This window comes from Amphiura filiformis, chromosome 1, assembly GCF_039555335.1.
Source record: "Amphiura filiformis chromosome 1, Afil_fr2py, whole genome shotgun sequence".
In the NCBI taxonomy this organism is placed as follows: domain Eukaryota; kingdom Metazoa; phylum Echinodermata; class Ophiuroidea; order Amphilepidida; family Amphiuridae; genus Amphiura; species Amphiura filiformis.
The window spans coordinates 32,961,894-32,985,334 of record NC_092628.1 but is presented as its reverse complement, the minus strand read 5'-3'; the positions used below and the strand labels follow the sequence as shown (position 1 = coordinate 32,985,334).

At 37.9% G+C, this 23,441-nt stretch overlaps 1 protein-coding gene across 1 annotated transcript; it reads left to right on the top strand.

The window, feature by feature from the left end:
- Nucleotides 1-2,507: 2,507 nt before the first annotated feature.
- Nucleotides 2,508-21,848, top strand: LOC140145728 (adhesion G-protein coupled receptor G7-like). The gene is made up of 14 exons (XM_072167442.1): nt 2,508-3,786; nt 4,293-4,543; nt 4,992-5,254; nt 5,736-5,894; nt 6,210-6,323; nt 12,377-12,504; nt 13,503-13,649; nt 14,090-14,474; nt 14,582-14,898; nt 15,471-15,632; nt 16,576-16,688; nt 16,830-17,107; nt 18,173-18,239; nt 19,387-21,848. The coding sequence occupies exons 1-14, from the start codon at nt 3,658-3,660 to the stop codon at nt 19,913-19,915; spliced, it is 3,042 nt and encodes a 1,013-aa protein (XP_072023543.1). The 5' UTR covers nt 2,508-3,657; the 3' UTR covers nt 19,916-21,848.
- Nucleotides 21,849-23,441: the final 1,593 nt, after the last annotated feature.

Here is a 23,441-nt window from a genome sequence, read left to right as displayed (position 1 = left end):
TCTCAAACAACACTACCAGAAATGACATATTATGATTTCAAAGGTTATTCCGCGCAATCTTTCGTATTCACTTACGGCTCCAGCGTTTATCTCTCGTAATGTAAAAGAGTGAAAAACTCACTTTCCAAAATAGTGAGAAAAGTGAAAATTACTCAAAACAGTGAAAATCGCTCCTAAAGAGTGGAAACCATCTTTTAAGGTACGATATAAGGGACATACATTACTCTTACTCTTTTTCGAGCAATGTCCCTTATATCATACCTTGAAAGAGTGGTATCTTTTAGGTGTGGTATTTACTCTTTTAGGGGAGATTTGCACTCTTCTCACTCTTTTGGAGAGTGAGTTTATACTCTTTTATATTACGAGAGCATGGAACCTAGTAGGACTGGAAAAGTAAGCCTATAAGTGGTAAGTGGAGAGTGTGACGACCTTGGTATGGAGTAGGCAGTTGACCACTATGCAACGCAGATGAGAACAGGATTATGGTAGCAGAGATGTGGTTTTAGATGAGGATGATAAATATAAACTGGAGAGTGAACAGGACTAACATCAGTATTTTGAAAGACTGAAGACCACTAGACAGCTCATTGGAAAGGTACTCAATTTAAAGATGGGTTACCTGGGCCATGTGCTTAGAGGCAGTGGAAGTCCCCTCACACTCCAAATCCCTGAAGGAAAGGTGAATGGGAAAGAGGGGTCGTCAAAAGAAACAAAATAGTTCGACAGCATTAAAGAGTGGTCTGGATTGACGTATGTGGAAGGAGTAGCACAGGACAGGACGAAATGGAGAGAGCAGACCAAAATATGTGCACATGTGGTAGCCAAATCACCAGATGTGATGGCGGTAGCAAGGCAAGGCAAGGACATGTAAGGTTTTACAGTATAGCGATGTATAAATTAATAGTACTACATCCCTGGCCAATTCTGTGCCAATTTTTTGCATTGGTGACAAATAAGATATGTATATTATAGGGGCAAGGACTACAACTACTGCACTGAAAACTCAGCAACTCAAGGCAAGTAGTTATTGATTATTGATAAAATATTGGTTTTCCCTCATTTTTGACTGTTGTCTGTGGTGAAATAAAATCGGGGAGTCAATAGGTTTAACCATTGAAGTACAAACATAGATAGCCTATTATAAAAATTATGGTATTATAAAATTGTCCATAGTTTAACATCTTTAAAACCCCGAAACAAATCTTGCAATGTCATTCATGAAAATGAGTCATATCGGAATCAACATACCGAGGATGTAACACTAGACTAGATAACATGATCACCTGCTCTGAACAGACATAACAACTATTAAAAATGCAGCATAGCATTACGTAAGTCAGAATCGGAAAAGGCTAAGCAAATATTTTAGCCAAAGAATTACCTGAATGGTTTTTGACTGATTACTAATTTGTATTTATGATAATGTTGAAACAATGGCAATGAATTGGTTTGATCATAATTTATAATAACTGTATGTGCCTTTACTTCTCTTATTATCATGATCATAATAAAGGAAGGTGTAAAAATGTCTGTTATTTTGATATGTCTACAAGCTGTACTGAACCGTTTCGACTGCAATTTTAAACGTAACTAACATCATATCATTTGTGATGTGCGTTTGAGTACATTATTTTTCTACCACGTTTTAAATTGTTAAACACCAAGCAGCTTGTGACATACATAAATCTACTACTACTACTCCATAGTCTAGACTACTCCATAATCTAGATCGTGTTGTCGTCAAGATTATTATTGAATACCAATTCGGTAAATTTGTTATTTTATTTTACTAGGTCACAATATTATTGTTACCATGAATGACTCATGTATAATTATCTCAAGTATTAAACCGGGCACAAGTAACTTGCCGGCTATATTTCTAATAGACTCGATCATTCATTCCTTTAACATCTACGCACGCCCATGTTTTTGACAATTCAGGCCATAATGTCCCCCACTTTTCAAGACGGGGTGACACTATTTGCTATGGAGACACTTTTCCGTGGTAAATATCGAGAAAAACAGCCCGCGATGCAGACTGTTGGAGTAGTCTAATAGAAATCCTATTCTCTAATAACCAGTCTGGGTTTTAAGCGGTTTAAAGTGTCAAGAATTTAATGCATAATAACAAAGGAAATCAACTAAATTTATTATTGTATTCTATGAATCAGCATTATAGATTTACTCAAGCTTACACAATGCAGGATTCAGCAGGAAGTATATCTCTACGGTACAACCGTTATGTAGACATGGTAGATACATTTACGTACATCATTCTTTATGGGTACCGGCCTTTAAAACAATAGGAAGTTATACCTCCACAATAATAGACATACTATCCGTTGGACAGTGAGTTTCCGTTTACCGTGTTACCCGCTCCAGTTGTTTGTCAGGGAACAACCCATATTTTCAATGAGTGCTGACTTTCGCGAACAACACATCTATTATATCTTTATGTTTAGAGCAACAACTTTCCTGAAGTATTTTTAAGTCTTCGCCACATGGTAACTGCCTCAAAACTAATAACATCCAAGAGCGGCGCGGTACCGGTAGATGTCACAAACGGAAGTGTACACATGAGGAGTCTTGTAGCAATTGCAATGAAAAGTCTCTGGTACTCTTACCTGAAAGAAAGGGCGTAGCTACGGGGGAACTGCCACAATTTTCAGGGATAAAATGGAGATGACAAAGAGCAAAATGTCATTAAAAAATGTGGCTTTGCCCCCTCACACTAACATCCTGGCTACGCTACTGCCCTAAAGCAATTGCATAGTCATATGGATAAGAGAAAGTCGACCTCTCTATTCGATATAGTCGCATAAACACCAACAACCCACCCATCCCACGGGCACAAACATAGAACCTCTTAATATGAAGTAAACAAATAACATGCATTCTACCAAATTAACAATGATTAAGTAAAATTTAACATAATTTGGTGAAAATCGCATAGTTCTGCATGAGGTGAGGTTCTATATATACGCACGTCACATAATGTGTGAAATTTCACGCATTAAGTGTGAGAGGGCAATGTGAAGGACGGATGGTTCCATTGATCAGGGAAGTCTATATCACTTCCCTGCACTGATCGAGAAAATGCATTTTATAGTGGTATATTTCATGACTTCGCTTTTTTTCCAGGTCAGGGTATGCATCAATTCTTTCAGGTCCTTGAGGTGTTCAACTGGATATAATCAAAAACAGAATACAACAACAGAAGGTCCCGCCTATTACAAGTTGTTGTTTGTACTGGACTGTTAGTGTTATATTATTTAGGATTTGTCCCTCATTATAGCTGACTTGTGAACTTGTATTATCTTTACAAACAAGTTATAGGACTTATTAACAAACAAGGAATGACGTTGTAGTATCACACGTGAAAAGTGACATTGAAGGTGCAGAGTGGACAACGTTTTGTCGTTTGACAACCGGTATCATAGGAAACATAATGTACACTTTTGTTAGCTTTATTTGGTATTTAGTCAACACTTTAATCTGGACCCGCGAGGAGACAGTGGACTGATTGTGATTTAACGGGTGATTTCTAAAGCCAATTTATTAACTTGTATTCTGTTGGAACTTAACCTTCCTGGATCAACCTTTCTGGATTATATATTGTGGTGTTGCTATTGTTTTTTTTAATAATATTTCTTTAAAATGAGAAGTCGTTGTGTTGATGGAACCTGCGCGTTGTTCGTATGGATAATAACATTGACAGTTTCACGATCACAGCCAGCAGTGGACCCGATAGAAGATGTATCTCCGACAGTAGTGGCTGAAATGAAGGTAACAAATTTATCTTGACGAATTTCACAATGCTTTGGCTTGTTGACGATTAATGTAGATCTACAGTTCCCAAACGTTCATTATGCAGTGATGGCGACGATGATGAAGACAGTGATGATGATGATGATGATGATGAAGATGAAGATGATTATGAAGATCATGACGATAATGATTATGAAAATCACGAGATCATTAAAACACGACGACGACGATGATGTTGATGACGACGATGATGTTGATGACGATGATGAAGATGACGATGATGAAGATGATGATGATGATGATGATGATGACGATGACGATGATGATGATGATGATGATGATGATGATGATGATGATGATGATGATAATTATGAAGATCATGACTGAGATAATGATCGAAAGAGGAGGCAAATTATAAGAAGAAGACTCCCAAAACGAGCCTGAGCCAAATTGTGATATCATGGATCATTTTGCATTTGATGCAGTGGCTAATGTCTAATGTCACATTTGTTCTTAAAATATAGGACTACCTTCTTAAATACGGCTATGGTGAGACGGACACCAACGAACAACTACGGGATGCTGTCATTAAACTGCAGAAGTTCATGAATCTCCCACCAACCGGATTCATAAACAATGCAACTTTAACACGGTTGTCATGGGTGAGATGCAAGGTGAAAGATCCAGCCGATAGGGTTCAAATTGGTACCAAAGTTCCACCGTATCTACATTACAGGGATGAAAGTCACTGGGATGATGTGTCGATATACTACAAGTAAGAAATTTCCCTTATGTATTTTCTTATTGTTGAAAAATTGTAGAATATGTCGGAACCACGTTTGCAGCCTACAAGTGGCGCAGGGTCCATCAGTACAACGACTGTGACTACCCCTAACAGCTTCCCATAGCACCTGGGTGGGTGAGGCAAGCGAGACAAAGCGCCTTGCCCAAGGGCGCAACACGGTGGTGGGACGGGGAATCGAACCCAAGCGTTTATAATGGACATGATGAAGCAAACTCAGCAGAGACTGCGCGGAGACCTGACAGAGAGACGCAACGCTCAATCCTCCCAACAGGCTGCTATTAAAATCGCTGTGTTTGAGCATTTATGAAGATCTCTGGTTTGAGAAAACTGCATTCAATGTCTGGTCAGTTATACTAAATCAAATTATGAATATCTGTTGTTATGTTTACCAATCTATCAACATCATTCTTTTTAATAGTATCTTGACAGAAAGCTCTGATGAAGTCCTCGCTGCAGTAGAACGTGCTGTATTAGGGTGGGTGAACACCACCCCTCTCAGTTTTCGTTATAATGGCGATCCATCATTGATGAAGATACACATTCAGATAGTGTCAAAACCAAGTGATATCCAGGCAATATTTGGAATCGACAGTAATGAATTTGGCCAAGCATTCCCGCCACCAGATGGAACAATTAGATTGAATGGAGGCCTGGGGTTTTCAGTAACACCTGAACCATCCGGTAAGTAGAGGTAATGCGTGCTAATATAAAGTAACAAGATATTGACTTTGAGTGTATTTGTGTGAACATTGTTGATATGAACTTACTGCCTTTGAACTATTTTCACATTGAAACTTAAAAAGGGCATTTCGTGATCCACAGCATCATCTCTCACTTTTCTCAAAAAAGTTCGGATTTTATACCACTTATAGGCTACATAATTTCATAATGTTTATGTACAAAAAATTTCTTGCAGATTAATTCGTTTAGCAAAAATATTGTTAAATTTGACGTACATTCTGGTACACCAGAACGAAATTACAACACATAGTCACTGGAGCAAAATCAGAATCAACTGACATTTTTGGAATAAGCCTTTTTCTTCAATATCTACTGAAATGTGTCATTAAAAGAGGATGTTAGGATCACTCAATTTAAGTGAAGCAATTTAAATCTAAAGCTTTGTTGTTGTTTTTTCTGTGTCTTATGTGTTCCGGTTTAGGGATCCCATTGGAGAGTGTAGTAATGCATGAGATCGGACACGCACTGGGCTTAGAACACGTACCAGGACCAGGTTCTATTATGAATCCATACTATGAAATATTTTATAAATACAGTCAGCCACAGGAAAATGATGTAGCAGGAATCAAATATCTCTACGGTACGTATTTTTATTTTATATACGTATATCATGGATATGACAGCTTATGACATTTTTCATATAATTTAGAAACACCACTATCTCTGTAGTCACCGGTAGGGGATATCCGCACTTCCTTTTTATTTAGATAGCGGCATCAACTACCCCCATGACCTTGAATCAATTCATGTAAACTTTTGTTTCGTCATTCATTGATGGGTGGCAAAAACAGCAAAACAAAATTCGAAGACCTCCACCCCGGGCTTTGAAGAGTTTTGTCGTGTTACTTTTTTGAGGTTTTAACAACAATTCTTTTCTTGCATTGTATTCTAACAGTTACGTGTCCCGAAAATGAGACAATAGTTGGTGATTTGAAGCTGACCTGGCCCGCTGCTATGAAAGACAGTATAGCCAAATCAGTGGAGGTTTGTCCGTCATATTCCATCAATGGTAAGCCTTATGGTCCTTTTATTTCTTGTACATCATTCCAGAAAGAAAGTATTTCTTTAAAGGCCCATTCAGTGATTTGCTCATCCGGACGATCGTAAAAATAATCAAAATTCAGATTTTGGAACCTTTGTCATTGTCATAGATATGCTATATAGCCTGTTAGTGGTTCCCCCCGAAAGCTGTGTATTGAAGACATAATTAGACATTTACGTGAATATTTAATAGAACTACATACAAGTCTATACTATTGGATCAATGATCTGTAAAAATGTAATCCATATAATTTGCATAACTAGCGGGTGAATTCAAAACTGCATTCTGTTGCGTTTCACAAGACACTACGAACTTACACACTATTCGCTACTTGCACGGTTCCGCCATTATGCACTATGTGCGGGGAGAGCCTCGAACTGGCAGCATACATGAATGGGAATTGAACTAGTCATAACGTTCTGTGTAAGGTTACATAATTCTTCCTTTCATGTATGCTGCCAGTTCGAGGCTCTCCCGCACATAGTGCATAATGGCGGAACCGTGCAAGTAGCGAATACTGCTGTATCTAAATACTCGACAGCTTTGTAAGGTCAAACCAGAGAGTTGATATTCTTGAGAGGGCACTCTATTCACGTGGTTTCTTTTCCAACGCTAAAAGATCACGAATTTTGGTGGTTTGCAAATAAAAAGTGTCCGCACTATCGATTGATTACGTAACTGTTATGAATAATTTATTAGGTTTTTCAATGCAATCGCCTCGACCCATTAATACATATAATAGCAATCCGGTGAGTTCACTGAACTACGCCCTAATACTGATGGCGTTTTAATGGCGTTTAATGGCGCTAATCCTCTCCATACACAGATGAACAAATACAATAGATGAAGGTCAACACGTATGACCTCCTATGTGACATGTTATATGTGATGTACAAAAACCTGAATATCATAAAGATCAGTATTCGTTTGTGCATATGAACTGCACATTTACGTTGCTAGATATTACTCATTATATATAATGACAAATATTGGTATTATGACAATACGGTATATACATTGTATATAAAACGACTAATAGATCCTACTATCATGGCGTCAGGTCAATGTTCATCATACCCCGTATGTTTCTTAAAATTCATTCATATTTGAGACAAATTGCTGTGCCAATTTTATTGGTGCACAAGTAGATCCGTGTTTTTTTAATTTTCATTTCCTTTTAATGAAAGAATTAAGGTTTTCCACTGCACGGTGGCCACAAGGGTGATACTAATTTTAATGCTATATTTTCAAAACGAATACGTGCTCCCGGTTGGCTCTATAGCGATTTCACAGAAAAGGTATTTCTAGTGCAATGCAGCGTCGGACTCTAGCTGAGAGCGTAGCCTAAGTCATTCCGGACAAAAAAAAGGGCTCTCCATACACAAATGAACAAACACAAAGGAGGGTAGTCTCCTCCGTGACCGGCTTGATTTCGATGGAGCGGAACCAAATTGGCTGCGGAGGAGACGGGTCATTTTTCCATGCAAATTTTTCAGTGTCAGCCGCCTGGTCAAACTTTTCACTGTGATGTTACCACGCTTGCGCGAAAGCTGTTTTGTGTGACCTTTAGCTAATTCAGTGACCCGTGTTCACTCATGCTGCCCTGCACTTCCCGCCGTGAATCAAATCATCCTCCAGACACGCTCCATAAGATATGCTAATGCATGGAGTACAAAGAATTACTTTGATCAATACCAGTTAAACAGGTGATTGGTATTGTACTCCATGCATTTGCATATTATCTGGAGCGTGGCTGGAGGATGATTTGTCCGAGTAAAAATAAAAACATGTTTCTCGTCCGGGTTTAAAAAAGGAGAAAGAGGGGCTTGAGGCCCTTTTTTATTTTATTGTTCTGGTAGGTACGCCCCCGCTAGTGATCACAGAACCATCCAGAATTGTTTCTTGCATATTAGCAAGGCTATAGAAAACATCTCAACTTCCAAGACATCTTTCTTCAAAAGTTTTGACTGAATTCTAAAAAACTGAAAATAAATTTGAAGCGGCCTCAAAAAAGGAAGCGGAAGGGGACGAGAAACATGTTTTATTTATATTCGGCCTTATGATCTTCCGTGCAGTAGAAACGGGAAAATCCGAAATATTACTTAAATTTGGTCCAACTTTGGCCTAAATGTAACACAAAAATCGAAAATGTAACACGTTAAAACTAGCACAGTGTTATACTGTGTAGTTTTCCGATGATGCAAAAAATCAAAGTATTCATCGAAAAAATCCAAGAAATTGTGAATCTTGCGCTGAAATTTATACATCAAAATGTTTCAGAATTGTCAACTTGCCTAAAAATTCCGTTGATCAGAAACATGTGCCCTGAAAAATGTCATTATTTTCCTTATCTCTTCACCGATTTTCAAGGTTTAAAAACTTCGTGTAGATTGCCATTTTGTCTAAATGGGAGTAGAAAGTTGTCAGATTCAAAACATTATTCAACCCTCAAAGACCTTTCTAAAATCCCCGTGCCGAACACACGAAGATTAAAAGTTCGGCTGGTCATTCGGCAAACATCGGCAGAAACTCGATGAGTCGACTGTGATTGGTCAAGCGGCTGGAGCATGCGCGAGTAATTTAACAAGCATTTGGATACAGTAATATTTGTAGTGCAAGAGTATCATTAAGTGGTAGGTTGTTGACCTGATCGGACTCCAATGTGTAGTTAAACTGGAATCAGTTGGAATATGTTATGTATTTTGACTGCAATATGATTATTACCTGAATTGATAAGATCCGAATCAGGGTTGAAAGGAAGGAAGTGGTTCAGGGCTGCATGGTACCGTGGCTGAGGTATACTTTGATAGCATTCTACCTTAAATGAATCTACCTTGTGGCTAATCTCACATTTTGTTTCCAAGAAAGGACAAATTATTCAATACAAGAATTAAAGGTAAAGTCGAATTAGCCATGCGGGATATGATAAAATAAATGAGGGTTCTTTTCAGAATCTACAACCATGGCCAAAATGTGTTGGGACACTTATGGAAAACGTACACTATAGTATGACCTTATTTCCGTTATTATTAACGTGATAAAGTGGAGGTTTCTTTGGTGTCAAGCCTAAACACTTTCCTAACACCCCAACCCTCCCCTTCCCCACCAATCAATGTTGGGTGCCACAAGGCTCGTGTGACCAAAAAGTCGAATTCAACATTGATCGGGGAGTGGGGGCTTATTTACATTACCCTATCAAACCGTCCCAACACTTATGGCCAGCATTGTCTCTAAGGTACAAAAAATCAAATTTTAAAATGTGTGTTTTGGCCCATATCTCCTCAACCATAGCTTGGATTTTCATCAAATTTTACATGAAAACGGAGAAACTATTTATCTTTTCACTTATATAAAAATTATTGCATTTTCCTCATGTGATTTAGGGATACGGTCACGTTTTATACGCAATATCATGTATTTTACAGTGCGTTCTGAACATTATTAGCCTATGCCAACTACGTATTTTGCGTAAAATGACGTTTTATTTTGAAAGAGTAGTGATTTAATCGCCAGAAATACATGATATTTGTTGACAGGAATTGATTGAAGTCTTTTAAAAGAGTGATTTTGGGGAAAAAATACTTAAAATTAAAAAAAAAAGCAAATTTTTAGAAAAAACAACAACAAACTTTAATCATTTTCATCGTTTGCATCAAAAACGTATGTGGTATTTGCAACGAGTATATCGTGTAAATATAATCATAGTCGGCAGGAGTAGGCTTAAATTACATTTTATGACTGAAATTTATTAAAGCGCTTTCAAAGAAACTTATAGTAAGTATAGAAAGTAAAATATAGGTAGACATACAGAAAAAAAAAGAAGGACGGACATTGGCAAAATTAATAGAACGACGAATATAATATGATGAAGGATATTGTAAAATAATAACAAAAAAGAAAAAAAGGAAATCTAAATAAATTCAGGGCTCGAACCCGTGTCCACTGCGCCTGTGGCAGATGCCGTATCCATTGCGCCACAGAGCTGTGTAACTTCAACAGACTTAAACTATAATATAATGCTATTCAACATGCATGTATATAAATATACGCTCTACACACGATATACAGTCCAAAAAAATACATTTTTACGGCATTTGTTTCATTAACTGAATATTTATCATATAGCAGGTGTTGGCTGACATTGTGCTCCACATTTAGTTCAGTTTTTGTCCGGGATAAATGACTACGGGACAAAATCGGACGGTATACACGTCTTTAAAGAGTCAAGAATTTTAATATAATATTACTTTCTTTTTTCTTTTTACAAACGTATATCGTTCGTTTTTGTCCCAAAATCATTTTACCCCGGCCCAAAACTGAAATATATGTGGAGCACAAATGTCAGCCAACACCTGCTATATGATAAATATTCAGTTAATGAAACAAATGCCGTAAAAGTGCGATTTGTTTGACTGTTTATCGTCCGTAGAGCGTATATTTATATACATGCATCTTGTATAGCATTATATTACAGTTTAAGCCTGTTAAAGTAATACAGCTCTGTGGTGCAATGGATACGGCATCTGCCACAGGCACAGTGGACACGGGTTCGAGCCCCTGAATTTATTTATATATCTTTTTCTTTTCTTTTTGTTATTATTTTACAATATCCTTCATCATATTATATTCGTCGTTCTATTAATTTTTGCCAATGTCCGTCCTTCTTTTTTTCTGTATTTGTTGCTTCATTTGTGGTAGACTGCGGTAAATTGGGAAAACAAGTGTGCATGGGTTCGATTCCTTTATTTGTTTTTTGATCACGAGATGTTGTGATAACTTTTATTTTCTTCTATAGCTGTAATGTAACATTTTAATTGGTGGAAACAATAATTTTCCATTTTAAAACCCAAGTTTTTGACAGTTAAAGTGACGAATAGTGAACTTAGACAGGGCCAAAATATCGTTTTAAGACATTTTAAGTGACCAGTCCCTAAATGTCAAATGTAGCCATCCAAAATTTTTTTGGTAAAGCCACATGATAAGATCTCTAGCTGCTCCAAATTTGGTGTCAATATCATATTTACTTTTTGAGTTATAAGCAAAAACTGAAATTAGATGATTTTTTTCAACTTTTCAAATACAACCATGGCCAAAATGTGTTGGGACACTTATGGAAAACGTACACTATAGTATGACCTTATTTCCGTTATTATTAACGTGATAAAGTGGAGGTTTCTTTGGTGTCAAGCCTAAACACTTTCCTAACTCCCCAGCCCACCCCCTTCCCCACCAAACAAAGTTGGGTGCCACAAGGCTCGTGTGACCAAAAAGTCGAATTCAACATTGATCGGGGAGTGGGGGCTTATTTACATTACCCTATCAAACCGTCCCAACACTTATGGCCAGCATTGTAGTTCGCCCTCGTCCTAACCCTAACCTTAACTCAAACCTCATGCGCGTTAAATATATTGATATCAGGCTGGTATAAATTTTTTTTTTACAAATTTACGCTCATTGGTTTATTCATATTACCATGATTACAGCAGACCTATTGACAAAACAAGAGTATGAAAGGAAAGAAAAACAAGACATTGGTATTGATAAACAACATACAAACATTTTAATGTAAATAATTAAAATTATTTACAAAGCCTCGCAACAGTAAATAAATCTCATAAGTGCTCCAGTTTACGGTAGTTTATGTATATTTCACACCCGGGATTTCACATAGGAACTGTACACAAACACTTGTAACAGGGGGGCTTGATGAAAAATAAAATCACATATTTTTCAGGTCCCCACTTTCGGACTTTAAGTTATTTTCAGGACCCATTTTGGCCATGAAAAATGAACGTCAACCCCATAGAAAACAGTGTAAACTCGTGTTTTAGGAGAAAAATCAAGGTGGTTATTTTAAGGCACCCCTTTAGAGGGATAAAAATTGTCAGTCCCACTTATTTTTACATCAGGCATCCCGTTACAGGTGTTTGTCAAAGGACACTTCGAGCGAAAATACAACTAGACATTTTTGAGTGCTGGAAACGTTGACCAACTAGTATATTTTTTTCTCGATATAACAGCGGGCAAACCTTTAGCTTTCCGCTACTGCCGTAAGATAGATGAACGGTCTGCAGAATGGGATAGTCCAACCAATTATACTTCTTGCTTGGATGGTGATCCAAATGGCCAGGCAGCCAACTTATCCAAAGTAGGTTACAATTACCCGTAGAAGTAGTGGTGTAACAGGATTAATTACCATAGCGACCAATCCACACTGCTTTTTAATTTATTGCCCTACACTAGACGTTCCGCCGTTCCTCTGCATTGTATCTTAGATTAGGGATAAACATGATAAAGATTTGGATCGTAATCACTCGCAACTGTGAGATTAGTGTCTTTGAAAAGATCGGTATCGTATTCAATCTATGATTTCACACATACATTAAAATATAGTATACAAATATTGACTGCTATGAGGGGCATGGTTAAAATTATAGGCCCAAGGTGATCTCAAAACCATGACTATGCCCCGAGGCGTAGCCGAGGGCATAGTCATGGTTTTGAGATCACCGCGGGCCTATAATTTTAACCATGCCCCGAATAAAAAGCAGTCAATATTTGTTTTATATACCAAATCTTAAGATTCTTGTCATCTGTTTGGTTAAATGCATCGATTTTGGGAAGAGAAATTAATAGTTTCAATGCGAACGGCACACAGATTACAATCTGCGATTTTTGCGTATTTATAGCGCGTGAAAACAATAACGCGTGCGTAATATCATTTTACGCTGGGAAAAACGCGCAGTTTGATCGTGACGCACGTGACCGGTCCATAGTTCATTTCCATGGACCGGTCCATAGTTCATTTTGCGGGCATAGTTAATTCAATGACTGCACTTTCAACCAATCAGATGACAGGAATCTATATATGAGGTATATAATGTGGACTAGTCGCTATGGTAATTAATCCTGTTACATCAGTATGGCGAAACTTAGCTAATCATTAGCTCTAATCATGCTAATGCTACGAGTCTGGAACTTATATATATTTCAATTACTATTTCCCTGTCTCCCTACCAATCCTGTATAATACAAGTGTTCCAGTCAGTTAACATCGTTAAGTGGAAAGGAATAACTTTACAGACTGTTTTACAGCTCCGTGACTAAATCTATTTCAATGAAAACTTCTTCAACCATTGTCAACAGGTTGTTGTAAACGAGACAAATGTTGTAGAAATTGCCGGGGCTTTGGTTGAGGTGACCAATCATACAGCCGATGTTACGCCACAGGGTCTGGATGCTGTTGCTGATACCTTATCAAATATAGCGGCCGTAAAATATCCTTCTAAAGAGGTACGTATAGGTTATAATTCTTAAACACATGAGAACGTTCCTGCAATCTTATTGGTTCTTACCCGTGTGATATGACACGATATCACACACTTACGACGCGATACTCGTACGCGATATTTGAACCAATTGGAGGTACATAGCAACAACAGGACTGATCGATTCTATAGGTGATTCCTTGTAAAATGGAGAATTTATTTTGATTAAAATTAAAAGTGTTTAAGAATGAGAATAAAGGAATTATTTTTAGCCGCTGTCGTGCATCTATTGTCTCATATATATAACACATATATTCTCTAACCAAACCACTTTTTGATGCATGGTTCAGTTTTATAAAATATTCAGTTTTGCTCAAATATTGGGCTTTAGTCGTGTCAGTGCACGGTAATTTACAGATGGTTATGTGTAATACTTGGTTTGTTCTATTTTTTTCATCTGTTTAGGTGACATCCTCAGTTGTAGCCACAGTCAACAACATACTATATGTTGATAGCATGTATTTTGACAAGACACCACACGACGACTCTCCGTCAAGAATAATCAAATCTCTAGAAACACAAGTAGAAACACTGCAACTCAAAGGTGGAAATTTTTCTGAAACATGGGAGAATATCGCGGTGAAAGCCTTCAACTACCCTATTGATTCGCTGATGTCTCCTCTGGTATTTGCAAAGTTGATGCCGTCTGCCAATGAATCATATGCGGGACTCAATGAAAGGAATACAGAGGTTTATTATGACCCGGACGAAGTTCCTGAGAACGATACCGAAACGTCAATAAGACTACCAATTGAGATTATCAATCGTTATCGTGCGGAACGGACATCAAGTATGTGAACTCGTTTTCCTGCAAAATTATTGATAAAAACGACTAATAATTGCGGCAGAATAATTTTTTTTGATATCATCCTACTGTTTTTATTCTTGCATTTTCAGATTTGTCATCACCTGAAAGCTTAACAATACCAATAACATTCACAATATTCGGGAGACATAGAATTTTCGTTCCTTTTGAATCTGATGGATATATTCCTATTCCAAAGGTAAAAGAAAATCAAGAGCCAAGCAATGGAGAGGACAAGACAACAACAACGAGCAATGGAGAGGACAAGACAACAACAACGCACAAATGTGCAGCTAGACAGCCAGCATCTGTTGAAGGAGATATTCAAGGTCACGTGATTTCAGCGCATGTTGCCGGGGAAAGAGTTTTTGAATTAGAAGAACCTGTTATAATGACGTTTACGAGTGATGTAAGATACTATATATAGTTTTCGTTATTTTTATATCAACTATACAACGATAAGGTGGCGAGACTAGAGAGCGTGACATTCATTGTATTCAAACATTTCAAGTTCTACGACCCTAATGGATGTCATGTCCGAACACTGATGTCACCTCACCCTGATACTAACCTGATGTCCCTCAAATTGAATATGACCCTTACCCTCTCATAACTTTGCACATGTGCGGGCCCCAGGGTTTATGTCTACAGTCTGTTTGTAGCTGTTTGTACCTATAAAAATACATGACCAACAATTGTGTCAGCCCACAATTGACGAGCCGTCTATCATTGACACGATAAGGCTGACTCTAGGGCCAAAAGGGGCCACGATGTCACTGCGGGCTGGATGATAAGCTATCCTGCAGGCCACAATAGAGCTTTCGCAGAAAGAATATTCAATTATTGGTATTTTGACAAAACCGATACCCATAGCATATGATATCTCTTCTGCCCACTCTGTTGTATTGTATATTAAGTTACTTCAATAATGTCATGTCAGGAATTACGATTTAATAACGTCAAATGCATTTTATTTTTCAGTCCCCAGATGATCTTTTGGAAGAAAATGAGCATCTCCACTGTGTTTATTGGAATTTCGATGCCGGTGATTGGTTGACCCATGCTTGCTCATTGCAAGAAGTAAAACCAAACGGACAAATCGTCTGCGCATGCTCACATCTAACTAATTTTGCAGTTGTGCTAGTAAGATTTTGAATATTTATAGCTACAAATTATCTGCGTCTAGGCGTTGTCCATAACTTAATCCCCAAAACAAAGCTCATTCAAAAAGTTTTTCTTCAAAACGTCATGAATTTATATAGAATTGCAGATTCATACGTAGTGGTAATAAAATGAAGTAAATTAAATTAAACTTCAACACTACTTGTTTATTTTCGCTTACCGGGATCGCTTTCGAGGAACTTCCTCGTCACTTAACTTCACTTACCGAAACACAGGATTGGAATTAGATCCTGTGTGGGACAACCTGATCAAACACAGCGGCATCAGGGGCAGGACTTTTCCGACTTCTGTGACGTCATCCAGTGTGATGTCACATGATCAGGTTGGTCTCTACCCGCTTCCAAGAAACACATCAGAGCCAACAACATCGGCTGATGACGAGGAAGTTCCTCGAAAGCGCTCCCGTTAAGCGAAAATAAACAAGTAGCGTTGAAGTTTAATTTAATTTACTTTCGTCATGAATTTAGTTCTGTAACTGGAAGCCTCTTATACAACTTTCCATAGTTAACATAAGAGAGCCACTTACAATATGAAGGTATAGGCCTATAAAATAATAATATTAGTATACCACAACAAGATGACCACCCCAATCTTTAAGCGCATTGAGAAATCTGCGATTTTCAATAAATGTTTATTATTATTATTATTATTATTATTATTATCATTATCATCATTATTATTAGTAGTAGTAGTAGTAGTAGTAGTAGTAGTAGTAGTAGTAGTAGTAGTAGTAGTAGTAGTAGTAGTAGTAGTAGTAGTAGTAGTAGTAGTAGTAGTAGTAGTAGTATAATTATAATTATGACTATTCAAGTATTATAGCTGATAATTATAGCTAATAATATTCTATATCACATTCCTATTCCATGCTATACTTTTTTCTTTCCATTTAAATCTTGTTTTACAGTCGCCATATGACGATGCGTTTTCGCATGTGGTATTCGATATATTCAACATCGTTGCTGTTTGCCTCTCCATAATAGGATTGCTGGTTACTCTGATTATGTATATACTTATTCCGTAAGTTTTTGTTAACTCACTATCATTGTGTATGTGTCGACCCACGGTTTTGATAACGCAAACCATGAGAGTGGTCCTTCATCAGTAGCAGCTAGATGTTAAACCCATAATATTCTAATGCTGCATGCACTTCTCTTACAGAAAACTTAACCAACAGCCTTCCATTCAAGTTCATATGAATTTCATGGTATCTCTACTGTGCCTCTACATTGTCTTTATAATTGGAATTGACATGACACACTTACCAAATGGTTGTTTATGCGTCGCCATCTTGATTCACTATTTCTCCTTATCGACGGTGTTTCTAATGGGAGCGGAAGCTGTTACAATGTACTTCCTGTTCGTCAGTGTCATAGGTCAGCAAGGAGGAATCAAACAAATCCCATACTACGTTTTGAAAGCTGCAGTGGTGGCATGGGGTGAGTATAGTGTGACATTACCCAAGTCGCTCTCAAAACATATTGACGCAGTAGTTCTTTGGTGCACAGCATCCCTGTGTATCATGCACGCACTTGTTGTAGGGCTACTTGTTGTAACAATATTATTCCTATTTCGGTTCTCTCATGGTACAATCCCTTTTTGCACGTTTGGGCCATGACAATGCTTCGTCAAGTCAAGTGCAGTCAATTTGCAGTAAAGTACTACGTGTCAAGTGCAGTAAAGGACATCAAACTCCCGCATCAGACTTCAGTGCAAAAGATCCCGATTTCGATCCCCGGCAAGGTTGAAAAAAAGTTCTCGTAAAAATAATTGCGAATATTGAAATTAGACAAAAGTAACTGCCTAATTGTCTCGGTTTACCAATATGTTACTCTGGGATCTGATCCGTGTTGCGTTGGAAATGCAGGTAGAATAGGAAATTGCGCCTATATTGAGCTGCGTCCCAGATTGTTATAAGATGGTTTATATGGTGTGATCAAATATCTATAAAGTATGTAGAGGCCTGTTTATCCAGGAATATGCTGTTTGGGAATATTATTATTATTTATCATTAGTTTTGGTTAATCTCAGAGGATGTTTAAAGACATTCCCATGACCCAATGGGGTTTCTGACCTTGGTATGTCTGGTTTTTGTACACATGTGGCAAGTTGACCATACTTTGCATTGGGATTGTGTGCAAATATCTGATGTTTTTATCCTATTATTTAACATTGAAAACATCGAGACTTAGGAATAAAATTAATGCAGTGGGACAATATGAATGTTTCCTGTAAGAAAATCAAATATCAGTCCTAAGTCTCAACTATTAGCTCGTTGGCTGCAGTTTTAAAATGACCATTTTGTGTGTGTGGCAATGGGGACTTTGCCTCTAAAATTAGGTTATATTGGTCAAATTTCCCAATCATAGTGCATTGTAGGAATGCCTTTAAGCCTCCTCTGGGTTAATCTTATCATTATAGTAATTGACCAATACACTTAGCTTTACCAATTTATTACCTTCTATGCATTTCATTAATTTTAGTGATCCCTGTTTCTTCTTCAGGTGTTCCATTAGTTGTGGTGATTATCACTGTAGCATCAAGTTACTGTCAATACTACAATGAGGACTAGTAAGTCAACTATCTGTATACTATACTTCCGCCCCTCACGAAATAAAATATTTATTATTATTATTTTCTGTTTCGTGCTAAATAAAGTAAAAACGTGACATGTGAGTAAGCACAATTGCAAGCGAACTTATCCCAAATCAAATATTATCATTGCTTTATTGATGGTCGTGATATGGTGACATCTTATCCTTGCTCTCAGAATCGAAGGCATTTGGTCGCTTTATAATACGCAGATGCACCTCCAGCGGTTGCTAGAGAGAAGCCAAAATACACAGTGCATCTCATTGGAAGAATCCAAAAGCCGCGTAATACGCCACGTAATACGCCACAACAGAGGAATGTATTTATATGTCATTCTTAAACACTTGAAAACGTTCCTGTAATCTTATTGGTTCTTATCCATGTGATATGACACGATATCACACGGGTCAGCGCGTGTGCATCAACGCGATACGCGTACTCGGTATTTGAACCAATCGGAGGCGCTTAGCAACAACGGGACTGATCGATTTTAAGCCCTAGGTAGTTCCTTGTAAAATGTATGATTGAAATTTGATTGAAATTTGTAATACTTATGATATTTCTATTTGAATTAAAGTGTTTAAGAATGAGATTAAAGGTATTGTTATTAGCCGCTGTCGTGCATCTATCGTCTCATGTAACACGGGCGACATCATTATTTTTGGCATAAAACTACTCGGCTTCGCCTCGTTGTTTTACTTAAAATAATGATGTCGTCCGTGTTATATGAGACGATAGATGCACGACAGCGGCTAAAAACAATACCTTTATTCTCTAAATATAACGATGTCAATATAACGATTTTAGTACGCGAATTCACAATGAATCCTTCATGGAACTCGTTTCAACATTATTACCATCACACTGAAAATCCAATGGTGGCTAGAATAGCAATGTCAACCCTGAATATCAACATTGGGCTGGCAAGAGCAACCGCTGGCGGCGCCTGGTATTGTGAATCGCGAGAATTGATCGGTAACAATACCTTTAGTAACCAAACTTACTAACAGTAACAGATCTCTGCATGAAAAGCAAGTGTTACGTAGCCGGATCATGCGATTTTCATTGTCTATTCCCTTAAAGTAAAATACCTGACATATATTTTTCCTTCATTATCTGTCACCAGCTGTTTTTTACCGACTGGAAATCCATTGTACTTCGGTGAAATTTTACCAATCGGGCTCATCCTTATAGCCAACCTTATCATCTTCTCCTTGGTAACGTACCGAATCACACGCAAGCGGAAGTTCAAACAGAAAGCAAATAACAACAGCAAGAAAAAACAAAAAGAAATGGTTCGTCAATTTTACCGCGTTTTATCTCTTTTCACCGTGCTTGGTCTTGCATGGATTTTCGGGATCCTTTCCTCGCTATATTACGCCAGGGCTGTCTTTCAAGTATTATTTTCACTGACTACAGCACTTCAGGGTGTCTTTATATTTTTACTATTTTGTGTGCGACATCATGATGTACTTGAAACCTGGAAGCGATGGATTAGACGGGCTAAGGGTAAGCCTGCGCGGGACTTAGAGAGGAGCGGAAGAGGCAGAAGTGAGATAGCCACAACACCCCGTTCACCTACTTCACCTGTATCTACCACTGTGTCACCGATTGCGTTATACCCGGCCCGGTCTTATGCATCTGAAAGTTCTTAACTTCAAATGACATTAAGACATTAACTTTAATCGCATTCTTCACGTCGTCGCGCCGATACCAAGGCAATTGGTAACGAGGACGCGATTGATCCATCACATTTTACATGATGGGGCTGTTTGTTCCGATGTAATATTAGGATCCGATGATGTAAAGTGGACGAACAAGAATCTGCACTGCAAACTCATGATACAGATTGTACATGTTTTGTGGGTTTAGCCATGGAATATTTCTGATCAACTGATCATTGTGAATTTTCCCGGTCATAGTCCCAAATCACTGTCCCAAATGAGATGGAGTATACATATACACATGTGTACAATTTTAATACAAGTTAGTCAAGTCATATTAGCATACCGGGTAGGTACACCTCGGTCAGATAAAACTTCTTACAAGGTGAAAAACTCCATGGACCTGTCCATAAGCTAACCACAGCTAAGTACACACACTACACAAAAACATTGCTGAAAAAAAGATGAATTCCGCTAACTGCATGTATCCTGCTGATTTCACATGACCTACGGTATTGCATAGAAATGTTCTTTGTATGAAATAAGTAAGATTAGGCTAATAAATGGGATGAAATGTGTCACTTGTGAAAGATCATGCGCCCCCGGGGGGGGGGGCCCTCCAACGTTGGAGGTGACGCGTATGTAGGGCTGTTAAGACCCCCTTTTCAGCATCGCTGTCACCCAAAGACCCCATATTTTTTTACGAACACATGCTCTGTCACCCGAAGACCCCTTATTTTTCCATTTGATCTGTCACCCAAAGACCCTTACAAGTTCAATTTGAACAACAACTTTCATTTATCACTGATTTTGTTACTTATTTTGAAAAAACAAAGAAATTTGAAGCCATTTAGAACTAGAAATTCGATTTCCGAGGTTTCTGTAGCGCTGTTTTGGTTCTCAACCAAAGATTCCATTTAAAAAAGGTCATGTTCTCACCCAATGACCCCATATTTTTTACATTTTGCTCTCACCGAATGCCAAAAATCATGCTCTCACCCAATGACCCCATATTTTTTACATTTTGCTCTCACCGAATGCCCCTGGGTGCGAAAGTGCCAGCCCTACCCCTATATCCATTTCAAATTGAAGTGCCCCCCCCCCCCGGGCATGCGCCTAACCCAGTCCTTACAATGCAATGGTGAAGAGACGGGAATCCGTTTAAATGCAGAGCCAAAGGAGCTTTAGTCCACAAAATTACCAGATGCATTTAGCATGTTTAGAATGGTCGTCAGATGGTATAATCTGCTTTTGCAATGTTGTAAAATAGTTACGGAAGAAGGTTGCCCGGCACTGATAATTGGACGAAAATAACAGTCAAAGATCCGGATGACGTCTTTCAAGGGTTGTGGGACTCGGGGAATTTTAATTGCAATAATACGGTCTTGTGGTTACGCCATAAATGATGCAACTATGTTGCAATACGTTTGTTTGTGTATTCGAAATGGTTATAATTAAAGACAAAGATAAAAATAATTTATCGCGTCTGATGCCACTGTCCTTGATTGGTTTACACAGGTTAATAGCGCGTAAAAGGAAGACCGATCTATCTGGTGCTGATCGGAGAAAAGGAATAGCAGCAAATGGCGAAAAATTAAGTACTTTTACAAGGCAAAAAGCAGCTTTTCTAGACATTGTTGACATGGTGCCTTCGCGAAAGAAAGTTTCCTACTATAAAGACCTAACTTTTGAGATGGTTTGGCAGGAGACAGTTGTAGTTGCAAAATTAACAATAAGGCGCCCAGTTATACCGCCGCGTTCAGCAAATCATCATCACGACACTTGTAAACAAACCGTGCTCGAATTTGATTGACAGATGACGTCAGACGCGACAAATTCTTTTTATCTCTGTCTTTAATTATAGTTAATAACAGTCTAGATCATTTTACATCAATCATAATCATTTAAACACAAGCATACTCAAGTTACCGCCTTTAATCGCATTGTTTCATTATGGACAACTGCCTCCTGCCATCAGGCAAGCTACACAAGTGGTGGATTTAAAAAAAAATCCAAATTGGTATATATTTTGACTCAATTCACACGTCTCTAGATGTTCAGTGTTATAGAAGTGTGTTCTGGTGTTTGTTTTTTATGGCTCAGTGTACTATTAGTGTAATTCTTATGTTGGGATTGTCCAATAGAGGTGATGTCTTTTAGAGGGTCTTTTTTAAATCTATGTTTGTGAAGCTATCGAATAGCAGCTTCACATACGTTAAAATTGTTCAATATTGCCGTTACTGTTTAATATTTGTATATTTCATTTTTGGAGCAGCGCCCCCAGGCGCGCTTCCTATTTAATTTCACCAAAACAACCTACAGACGAATGGTGGTTCTCCGTGAATACTTTGATACACCATTGAACAAACACGCGATAAATGAGCTTAAAATGAACCCCAAAATGCAGTTTAGTCTCATCCCGCTCTGTATTTGCCACTATCAGAAACAGCACGACATAAACCGACTGATAAGGAGACTGTATATAATCTCTGTGACAACACTTTTGCGACACCCTTTAGTGAATGTTATAAATATCTTAAGGGTGGTCTGAGTGGTCTGTATCATGATGTGATTGTTTCCTCACTAAGCAAACGCCTGTTCAGTTAGATTCGACATTCGGGTCATGCTGTGTATAGCATAATTTGGGCCAATTCGTTACAGAGAAGATAAGATGTGTTTATGGCTAGGGTAATGTAGGCCTATAATGTTGAATTGCATCACAATTGGTATGCAGTGAAGGGTATGCATGATTGCTATATATTAGCCTACTATTCCTTAGCCATATTGCTATAAGGGAACACTAAGTGTGTTTTGTCTATTAAACATGCGTGTTTCTGAATGGTTTCAAGGATCCAAGATATGACCACTATACGGTTTGACTACCAGAAAAAAATAATGAAATCCAAATAAATTATAGTATAGCTTGTAGGCTGCATGTCGTTCGAAATATTGACATCCTGATGTGACAAAAAAAAAAGCAAAGATTGTTTAAACACATATAAATGCATACAGTTCACTTGTACTGGACATTCAAGCATAACATTTGCCGTGATAAACTGAAGTGTAGCACAAACATAGTGATTTTCAAGACGAATAAAACATAGGCAACCTTGGGCCCAGTAAATGGATTGGACACTTACTCCTCATTAATATGACTGAAATAAGTTGGAATTTTTCAACAACATACTAAGTAATCACATATAAATACATTTTGCATCTGAACAGAATTCTAAATATGTTAATCTATAACCCTTATTTTTCTTACTGTTGTGAAAAGAATAGGCCTATATTAGTACGTGTAAGTCAATGTTTGTCGGGATCATGGTGTCAACGGTCCACACCTTTGTTGGTGGGGTGTGTGTGGATGCGGAGTGGGGTGTGGGGTGCGTGTTTGGTGCGAGCTGAGGGTATTACTACAATGATGATATCACACAAAACTTCACACTTTGGTTTTGTGCAAAAAAAAGATTACTTTGTTCCCCATATAGCCAAATGATGAACTTTGTCGCTGCTCATC